This window comes from Hippopotamus amphibius, chromosome 6 (assembly GCF_030028045.1).
Source record: "Hippopotamus amphibius kiboko isolate mHipAmp2 chromosome 6, mHipAmp2.hap2, whole genome shotgun sequence".
In the NCBI taxonomy this organism is placed as follows: Eukaryota; Metazoa; Chordata; class Mammalia; order Artiodactyla; family Hippopotamidae; genus Hippopotamus; species Hippopotamus amphibius.
Window position 1 is genome coordinate 130,975,975 of NC_080191.1, and position 11,308 is coordinate 130,987,282.

General features: G+C 36.5%; 1 protein-coding gene across 1 annotated transcript; it reads left to right on the forward strand.

Annotated features, from left to right (window-relative positions):
* Window positions 1-925: 925 nt before the first annotated feature.
* On the forward strand, window positions 926-10,428 carry SUCNR1 (succinate receptor 1). The gene is made up of 2 exons (XM_057739879.1): window positions 926-1,010; window positions 9,090-10,428. The coding sequence occupies exons 1-2, from the start codon at window positions 1,008-1,010 to the stop codon at window positions 10,041-10,043; spliced, it is 957 nt and encodes a 318-aa protein (XP_057595862.1). The 5' UTR covers window positions 926-1,007; the 3' UTR covers window positions 10,044-10,428.
* Window positions 10,429-11,308: the final 880 nt, after the last annotated feature.

Below are 11,308 nucleotides of genomic sequence, written 5' to 3' on the forward strand. Positions count from 1 at the left end.
AGGTTTCTGAGTTTGGGGTTCTCATATATGAGAGAAGGGGAACTACTTGGTTAGGAGAGCTGACCGCAGTAGTGTCTTGTGGGGCTCCTGCCTGTCATTGCCAAAGCAACATTCAGCTTTTCTGGCACTCAAATTAAATTACTACTGCCTGCACAATTAGGAACTTCCTCAGCATCACCCCTATGCTTCAAATCAAGAAGACTGAGTGTTTATTTGAGTATAAATCTAATAAAATCCTCAGAAGAAACCAGGTGTGTTTCCTGTTTGAAATGGTGGTTATGGGTTTCCAGGTACTAGGCAGAGCACTGATCGGGAAGCATAAATTGCCTTCTATTGAGGTTATCTTACTTAGCTGCCACCTCTCTCCTTAATCCCTAGCCACCTGATGTATTTTTTTATGTGTCTCTTGTTTTCAATTACAGAAAATAAAATGGAAAATACCTGAAGCTCTAGTATCCCTTTTGATAGTACACTGACAGCATATGTTCAGGTTTGCCACCAAAATTTCAGTTTTATAGTTCCTTCAAATTTGTTGATAACAGCTGTTTAGTTATTATATGCCCAATACAGAATTCAACAAAATTTGTAAATTGGAAAAATGAAGAAAAAGCAGAAACAATTGTAAACCCAACATAAACAGTGCTTACCTTTTCTTATTATCTAAATAGGCAAATAAACATAAAAATAATGAGTGCTTCTCTGTTGTTTTGCTAGTAAATGGAATGATTTCAACAGTAGTCTTTTTAAAATCTATTTGTGAAATGTGTTTTCCATGAAGTGAGTCATTTGTTTTGTGTGTCAACTTCTCAGGAAGTTCCCTTACATGAATATCTGACTTGGAGGTTTGACTGAATAAATTTCTCATGGACTTTTGAATTATTAATCTTGGCTGCATGATATGCAAATCAGACTGCACTAACTATGGCCAGCCGCACAGCACTGGGTCAGAAGCTGTATCAAGTTGCTGGCAAAGAATTTCCGTCAAGAGATCAGGGCCTTCCAGCAGAATGGTAAGCTCTAATGCCGCTCATGTTGCCCAGGTATATAAAGTAATGCTAGACCTCTCATTAGTAAGGGGTTTCTTTTAAAAGTAGTCTGTGAGCAATTAAGGTTATGTTTAAATGAACTGTCTGAACTGTCATTTATAAGTACATGTAGAACAGCAAAAGAAACTAAAAGGAAGTCATAGTTGTTCCCTCTACATTTATATTTTACCAAATTATATGTCTTGTTTTGACTGCCAAATGCTAAATTTATTTTATTAAAAGGGGTTTATTATATTTGCTAATGTCTTGCTAACTGATATTTCAAAAAAAGAGTAATTGGGTTTACTGAAATAAAAATAACTACTTATAGAAAAAAAATTTAAAATTTCTAAATCAGATGAAACAATCTAGAGTCTATATTTGCATATTCAGAAAATAATATGTTAGAGGAAATTTTAAGGCATTCTATAAATGAAATTTAGCACTTATGTTTGTAAAAATTAAATTACTCAAGAATATATACAGTTCACCAAGGAAAAAAGAAAATTGCAAAAACTATTGCTATTACACCTTTCAGAACTTTTAATAATTGGTGAAGTATTTTTAAAGAACTTCATAAACACACAATTTGATGCCATACTGTCACTTTTTAATATATTGATTTCTGGTGTAATTTCTGGAATATATAAAAATATATAAAAAATGAAGTCATCAATATTAAATGATTACATCTTTTCAGTGTAAATATTTGCATTCAAATTGTTTATCAATGAAAAAGTAATTTGCTTATAAATACACATATTGCTATATAAATTTGTCTTGAAGTAGTTAAGAATTAAAATTTCATAAATGTTCTTTGTTTAAATGTGATGAGTATAAGAAAAAACAGTTTAAAAACTAATAGACTATCAAACATATTTTTAAATTTGTTTCCAAAATGTGCATTTTTAAAAGGCTGAATTCAATTAAAGTGAAAGAAACATTATTTCCAAATTAAAAATGAGAACTACTGATCTGCTTATGTAAGTGAATTGAATGTTACTTATAGTTTAATACCTCTAACAGGTTTAGATATATTTTCATAAATATAATTAAAGATTTCACTTTAATTGCCAATATCTAAAGAAAAAAAAAACCCGTTAAAAATAATTCATCCAAATCAGCTATATCCTATTTTTCACAATTTCTATTTCCTAAAAATTAAAAATATAACCACTGAAGGCAGAAGAGAAAATATTAATTTTTCATGAGGGAAGTCCCTCTTCAATGTAAGTTTGCTTAAAGGACTAGCTTACTTAATTAATTTGTAGAATTGTGATGGCTACACTAAAAGCACACTCAGCTACAAACATCATCCAATTTGAAATCTAAAAATTGTGAGTCCTGATGAGGTTAAATTGGTCTGCAAATATTAGACAACCTTATCCTTATAAAACCACAATTTACTAATATTATGGACTTAGAAAATTTTTAAGAATGAAATAAATGTATCAAAAAGCAGATTATATGACATCACAAAGAGTATAATTTCATTTTTGTAAATATAAATCCAAATAAATATTAAAGTGTAGGAGGTATCCAAATATTAGGAGTGGTTGGTTATAGACAATTTTGATTTTTCTTTCTTTCTTTTTCTTTCCTTCTTTCTTTCTTTCTTTTCTTTTTTTTTTCCTATCTGCCTTATCTGAGTGTTACATAATAATATGTGTTCTTAAAAATTATTCTTTAAAAAAAAAGAATGAAGCACCACTCTGAGAATCAGGACAATGGTTAGTCATTCACTTTCCTTTTTCTAGTTGTGGTATTCTTTATCCCTGCTACCTCCCTTAACCTCCAATTTCAGCAGATGCCTCAAAAGCAGAATTCTCCATGGCAATGACATGGCCCCTACCTCTCCCAAGTGGTAGCTATTGGTAATCTGGCTTCTAATTACACGTCTTCATAGAAGTATTTTTCTTCCAAGGCAGTCAAACCTTCATGCTACACATAAGCTAGCGACATAAGTCAGTACATTTAAGAACTGACTAGGCAGAAAGATAAGAATTATGACTAGAAAAGGAGGAAATTAAAAAAAGGAAACGAGTAAATTTTTTGTCATAATAAAACTTCCTATTGTCTTAATATTCTTTTGAGTGTGTGCATCAGCATTTTAAGTATTCTCAAAATAACAAAGTTGCCTCGAACTGAACCTCGAGAAACTCCAATATTTATATCCTGGGCAAAGAAGAAATAGACTGTAAAAGAGTCTGCAAAGAGAGGAAGAAGAACAACAAGGAGATAGCCATGTCATAGAAGGCAAGAAAGGGAGAACTTTCGGAAACTGTGAAATGGGAATTTGCTGAGAATAGAATAAAAAATAATATTGAAAAATTACCAATGAGGTAAAAACTAAAGCCTATTATTATTTTTTAAAAGACCATTGACCTTCTGTTGTATTCCTAGGAATTTTTAATTTTTAATATTATACATGCTAATTTGGATAAAAAAAAATAGAAAGTCCAGATAAACCAAAAGGAGAAAGGACACTGTCGACCTAAAAAACTGCACAATGTGAACGTTACAAGTTATGTTTTATTTGGGGCAAAATGAGGACTGCAGCCCAGGAGACAGCATCCCAGATAGCTCTGAGAAACTGCTCCAGAGAGGCAGGGGGGAAGGTCAGTAGATATGTGATCTTGGTGAAGGAGGAGCACATGCAATCAAACACATATTTCTGTAGAGGATTTCTGCTGGTCACAAGGAGATGACATCACCAAGAAGGGATTTAATGCTTTTGTAGATATGAGGAGATGCAAGGATTGGCTCACAAAATCAATCCTGAAAACATCTATCTATAGACCTGTTCCACCCATTTTTCCAAAGCACAGAGTGCCTCATTCCTGATCTCCACCCGGAATTCCCTTCAGGGGATGTGGAAGGTCAGCATCTGCAGCAGCACGTGTGATTTAATCCTTGTAGAGGTAGATGGCAAGTGCCATTTATAGTTGACAACACAATAAAAATTATCTGGAATCTCATCACTACGATAAAATTATTAATACTCTGGAACATGTCCTAGACTTTCTGAGATTTATTAATTTCAGATGTAAATTTCTAATTTTTTACTTAATTTTAATTTAAAAAGTTGACCCTAGAAGATATACACTAAATTTTACCTTCTACAACTACATGTCTAAATCACAGCTATCACTACTACAATTGCCAGTTTTGAATATTAGTCACACTATATATAGCATCAGCTTTTATAGGGAAATAGAACAAGGAGCTTAATTTGGTGGACTTACTACATATCTGACCTTGGAGGAAATATTTATAAAGATGTTTTGTAAACAGTCAAGTGTTTCTAGTCCTCTTTCCACTGAACAAGCATTTACAGACCATCTACATATCTGGTAGTTGCTGTAATAGGTGTAGAAGATAAACTGAGTAAGATAAATTTGTGAGAAATACTAAAAACAAGCTAAGTACACAATGGGCAGGGAAGGGGGGAGGCTAATTAGCCTAGGGAGTCAGAGATCTTATTTTGGGAAACCCACACTTAAACTGAAGTCTGAAAGAAGTGTAGATGTAAAACAGAGTATGTGATGGAGCAAGGATCATAGTGGGAAAACGTCAATGAAAAAATTCAAGGAACTGAATGCTAGGAAAGTTCTATGTGCATTAGAAGAGCAGGAAGAAAGATGAGAAAGGAGAAGAATAATACCAGGTGAGGCTGAAGTAGAGTCCAAGAGCCTTGAAGTTTCATTAAGAATTTTGGACTTTATTCCTTAGACAGTGAAAAACCATTTTAGCGTTTTGGTTGAGGAGAGAATTTTGATTGTAGTTTTTTTTTTTTTTAAGATTGTTTAGCTATCGTGTTGAAGGTAGATTGAAAGGGGGCCGGCAAAGATGTGAGGAGATCATAGGAGGATATGGTAGAGTCCAAGATGATGGTAACCTGGATTAGAATGGTGATGAAGGAGATGGAGCAATAGTAATGAATTTGAGAAATATCCAGACAGTATAGTCAACAAGACATGATTAGTTTTGTTGTTATTGGAGGTGAGCTACAGATGACTTCAAGGACGTTGCTCGGATACTGAGGTGAACACCTGGGTAAATGGTGTGGCCATTCTTTGAGTTAGGTGGAGGTACAGCAGGACTGAGAAGGAAGTTGCAAAGTTTATAGAGAATGTCTGGAGGCAAAGGTACCTCTGAGAGGTCAATCTGTAGTAATAAAAATAAACCACCAGCTCTTATAAGACAGGTCTGAGCTGGGATACACATTGAGAGGTTGATGTGTAGATGGTCATTAAAGACAGAAAGTGGATGAGATCATCTGGGCAGAGCCTGGATAAAGAAGGAGTTCAATACTGATCCTTGAGGAACTCAACATTTAATGCTTAAGACAAAAAGGCTTAGGTCACAAAAGAGCCTGCAAAGAACAAACAGGGAGAAAGAAGGAAAACTAGGAGACTGTCAAGTCACAGAAGGCAAAGGAAGAGAGTGCTTCCAGAAGTTATGGTATGAAAAACAGCTGAGAAATCAAGTAAGAAGATGACTGAAAAATGAGCATTAGATGGAGCAATGTGGAAGATATTTTGGTGGAATAATGTGTCAGAAGCCAAACCGGAGTGGGTTGAAAAGGGAATAGGATGTCAGGATGTCAAGACAATTAATGAAACTATTTTTGCTGTTCAAGGTATGCAAGGAGAGCAACATGTGAAACCAGGGAGAGTTGTTGGTGTCTTATTTATGCCTTGTTTTTAGGGCATAAACAAGACAAGATGAGAGTGTTTAAATGCTGATGGAAAGGATGCAATTGAGATGGTGAAGCTGAAGAGACAGAAAAAAGACAACGCAGATAACGTGTAGGGATCTTGAGAACTCAAGGATCAGTTGGACCTAGACTAAGCCCAGAGGAATAGATATTCTCTGTTGTCACAGGAAGGAAGGAGGAGAGAACAGTAACAGAGGAAAGAACCAAAGAGTAGACACCCGATGAATGGGCTCTGTCTCAGGGATTCGCAGGCAAAACCATCTGCTAATGATGAGTAGGACAGAGGTTTAAAAAAATTGGAAACTATGACAACAAGAAATGTAATAAATTGCTGGTGATGTGAGAGAGCAATAGAATCACATAACATCAAACACAGAGTGAAACCAACTTGCTTGGTTCTTCAGCAACGTTCAATGTGTTTGTTGCCTGAGAAAGTTCCAATCCAGCTTCTTCTAGAGTTGGACTTAGGGCAGGTTGCCATGGGAAGACTTAAGGAGAGGCTCAGAGGAATTTAGGATATTTTAAAGTGAACGATTAGAAGTAACATTAAAATACTGCATTTATCAGACCTACAATTGCATGAATTATTTTTGTAAATAGAACACTCTCAAAGTAGCAGTGATCCTGGGAATTCCCTGGTTGTCCAGTTGTTAGGACTTAGCGCTTTCACTGCCAGGGAGTTGGGTTTGATCCCTGGTCCACTGAGGAACTAAGATCTCACAAGCCATGTGGCAAGGGCAAAAAAAAAAAAAAAAGCAGTGGATCTTCAACTGAAATAAAACACTTGAATCTGACAAAAATCTATATAAGTTCTCCAGATGCCTTCATTACAACAAATTCTGCTCAATATTTGCATGCTTTCCAAAAGAGGCAGTTCAGATGCATTTGTTCTTATTTTGCTCTGTTTACCAAAACACTATGAGATTTAATATTTCAAAGTGGCAATCCAATATATTTTTAAGAAATTCAATTCTTTAAATAGTCTATCCATCACAAATAATCTGGCCTCTTCAAAGAAGGAAAGTGGCAGGTGAGCAAGACGTTTGAGGTTTGAATGAATCAGATTGTTTATTTTCATGGCCCTTATTCAGAAGGGGCTATGACTGAGGTCTTTTACTAAGTGTAGGACCTTTCAAAACTCAGTGACTTCATATGTAAAGTGAAAGTTATAACAGTCCCCTCCCCTTTATGTCACTGTATTAAAGGAGATAATCCTTGGAAAGTGATGAGCCTATTACACTAAAAGCTTTCAGTAAATAGTGGTCACTGGCATTATTATTACTAATATTTTCAGCTTCATATTTTAAATTTTTAAAATCATGTTTTAAAACTGGAGATGTACGGATTCTATTAAATGTTAAGAATGTTATTTTTTTGAGCATTATATTTGTTGCTAGGGCAGCCATAACAAAATGTTTTGGATTGGGTGGCTTAAACAACAGAACATTATTTTCTCACAGTTCTAGAGGCTAGAAATCCAAGATCAAGGTATTGGCAGGCGTGGATTCTCCTGAGGCCTCTCTCTTTGGCTTGCAGATGGCTGTCTTTTGACTATGTCCTCACATGGCCTTTCCTCTGTGTGCGTGCATCCCTGCCGTCTCTTTCTCATCATATATGGACACCACCGTATATGATCTCAATTAACCCTAATTACTTCTTTTAAGGTCCAGCTCCAGATACAGTTAAATTCTGGGGTACTGGGCTTTGGGACCTCAACATATGAATTTGTGGGGAGCACAATTTATTCCATAACAAGTGTGCTGAAGTATGTAGTGAAAGATTCACTGTGTGTGGCCCAATAGGCTGCAGGTCAAATTCTGGCTCTGGCATGTGGTGATCTGTGATTAGTAATTTAATTCTTTTTTTTTTTTTTAAGATTTATTTATTTTTATTTTTGGTTTCATTGGATCTTTGTTGCTCTGCGCAGGCTTTCCTTAGTTGTGGTGAGCGGGAGGTATTCTTCGTTGCAGTGTATGGGCTTCTCATTGTGGTGGCTTCTCTTGTTGTGGAGCATGGATTCTATGTGTACGGGCTTCAGTAGTTGCAGCACGCGGCTCAGAAGTTGTGGTGCATGGGCTTAGTTGCTCCACAGCATGTGGGATCTTCCCAGACCAGGGATCGAACCCATATCCCCTGCATTGGCAGGCAGATTCTTAAACGTTGCACCACCAGGGAAGTCCAGTAATTTAATTCTTCAACCCAGGTTTTTCTCATGTCTAGTAGAATGGAAGTGGAATTGAGTTAAATGGAGTCTTCTGAAAATTAGAGATAATATTTGTGATGTGCTGAGCATATGGTAAGTCAATAAATATGTTCTCTTGTTGCAAAAATTTTAAAAAGAACTGGAGTTGTATTTTTTTAAGACATTTTTATTATTTACTTATTTTATTTTTGGCTGCATTGGGTCTTTGTCGCTGTGTGCAGGCTTTCTCTAGTTGTGGCGAGTGGGGGATACTCTTTGTTGCAGTGCGTGGGTTCCTCATTGTGGTGGTTTCTCTTGTTGCAAAGCTTGGGCTCTAGGCGCTCAGGCTTCAGTAGCTGCTGCATGCCAGCTCAGAAGTTGTGGCGCACGGGCTTAGTTGCTCCACGGCATGTGGGATCTTTCTGGCCCAGGGATGGAACCCATGTTCCCTGCATTGGCAGGTGGATTCTTAATCAATGCACCACCAGGGAAGCCCCTGGAGTTGTATTTTATAAACAACAGGCATAATCATTTGTCAATATGGAAACAAAATCAAAGCTATTAAAAATTGCAAGACTGCAGTTACAAGAATCCCTGTTTCCTCTTCTAGGCCATGATTCAATTAAATTTAACTCAGAGAATTTGCTGAACAACTGTGATATGCTAGAGACCACAGTCAATCCTGAAAACACACAATGAACTAAACTCTTCCCTTACTTCACTGCACTTTCTCTTGGGCTCTTTGCTGTTTGTCAAGTCCTTTATGCATGTTTCCACCTCTGGGCCGTTGCATGTGCTTTTCCTTACATCTGACACTCTTTATTATTACCTGATATGCACTTATTTATTTCCTGATTTTTCCCAAGAGAGTATAAATTATTTGAGATGAGAAGCTTTGTTTTACTCACAGCTATCATCCCATGTCTAGCACATAGTTCAAAGCAACTCAATAAATATTTGTTGAAATAATATATTAGTGATATATATGTATATGATTATGTCTGTATACATATGCACTGCTTACCAATGTAACCAACTCTCTCCAGTTCAACTTTTAAGTGTTATTTGATGATGATGATGATGTCGGTGATGACGTTCTACGCAGTTCTGTCTTCCGTCGTAGTCTAGTGATTTATCCTTATGTTTTCTCTCTCTTCTTTAGGCATGGAATGAAACTTGCAAAAGCTGGCAGTCAGTGGAGGATGGCCTGGAAAAGTACTACCTTTCCATTTTTTACGGGATTGAGTTTATTGTGGGAATCCTTGGGAATAGTGCTGTTGTTTTTGGCTACCTCTTCTGCCTGAAGAACTGGAACAGCAGTAACATCTATCTCTTTAACCTCTCTATCTCTGACTTGGCTTTTTTGTGTACCCTCCCCATGCTGATGAGAAGTTATGCCCAGGGAAAATGGACATACGGGAACGTGCTCTGCATAAGCAACCGATATGTACTTCATGCCAACCTCTATACCAGCATTCTTTTCCTCACTTTTATCAGCATTGATCGATACATGCTCATGAAGTATCCTTTCCGGGAACACTTCCTGCAAAAGAAAGCGTTTGCTATTTTAATCTCTTTGGCCATTTGGGGTTTAGTAACCTTAGAGCTCCTGCCCATACTTCCTCATATAAATCCTATTATAGATGCCAATGGTACCATCTGTACAGATTATGCAAGCTCTGGGGATCCCAACAACAGCCTCATTTATAGCCTGTGTCTAACCTTCTTGGGGTTCCTCATTCCTCTTTTTGTGATGTGCTTCTTTTCTGTCAAGATTGCTCTCTTCCTAAAGCAGAGGAGAAGGCAGCTTGCTACTGCTTTGCCCCTTGAGAAGCCTCTCACCTTAGTCATCATGGCTGTTGTGATCTTCTCTGTGATTTTTACTCCCTACCACATCATGCGAAATGTGAGGATTGCCTCACGTCGGGCCACCTGGAAGCAGACCCCATGCAGTAAAGCCATCATCAACTCCCTGTACATCATGACTCGGCCGTTGGCCTTTCTGAACAGTGTCATCAACCCTGTCTTCTACTTCCTTATGGGAGACCACTTCAGGGAGATGTTGATGAACAAACTGAGGCATCACTTCAAGATCCTTACCTCCTTCAGAAGATGAGCTCACGGACTAACATTTTCATTCAAGGAAAAGTGAGATGCTTGTAAAACAGATTGTTTTACACAAGCAGCTGTAGGCCAGTTAGAGTTTGATTTATCTCATAGACGTAAATCAGAGAGGGTCACAGACTTGACCCTGTTTTAGAGGCTTGTTGGACCCAGGGTGTGTGAAAAGAAGAGAATGGGAAGCATATGTTGGTTTCTTGACCTCAGCATTGAAGAGAGTTGGACTAGCACTGTCTAATGTTTGAACACATGAGTCCAAAATTCTAAGTGTTACAAGACCTTCTCAATCAGTGTAAAAGGAACAGAAGATAGATAAAACAGCAAGTTGTCTGTGTTTAATCCTTGGTCAGATCGTAAAAAATAAAAATAAAAAAATTGTGTTGGCAACATTCTGTGTGTTATTCATACAATCCTATTACTTTGTGTGAGAACCAAATAACAGATTAGTCATATGCTATTAAATATTGTTGCTGGAAGTGGTGGTCTTGAGCAAACTTAGTAAACAGCAACAACAATGAGGAGAAAGCAATGTAACAAGTTCAAGGATGCTTATATTTCTTTATATTGATCATGAATTGGGGTCAGTTTATACAAGGGTGAGTCAAAAATTATCCGCACTCCGGTTATATTAAAACTTCTATAAATTCTACAGCCAAAGTGGAAATAATTTTTGACTCACCATCTTAATTATGTCCTTTTTTGTTGTATGGTTTTTAGTGCAAAGAATCATTAAATAGAAAGAGATGGTTTAATAAAGAGAGGTATATGAGATGGTTTTAATAAAGAGATATGTTTGAGCTTGGCTCTCAGGGGACTTAGGCGTAAATGATTTTATAAAAATATCAGAGAGAGATACCAAGGATAACTGCAAAAATTCCAAAGTCATGGAACAAAGAACCTACCAGGAAACCCAAAGCAAGATAAAACAAAACAAAACAAAAGAGAGTGCACTGTTTTTATAGTGCGTGTGCCATCTGGCATTTTATGATCACAATTTGATTGTCAGTGGAATTATGGAAATATATTAAGTTCATTAGCTTTCCTGATCTTAAATAGTAAACTTTAAAATATATTAATATCATAAAACTGGCAAATAAGAGGAAATGAAATCGTAATACCAAAATTTGTTGGGTTATTTTCCCCACACAAGGGAAAAAAAATCACAGTTTTTCTACCTCCCCACATAATTTTTTGTTTGTTTGTTTGTTTTTTGTAAGCAATGGGATAATTTACAAAGACAGCTTTAATTTGCGAGAGTGA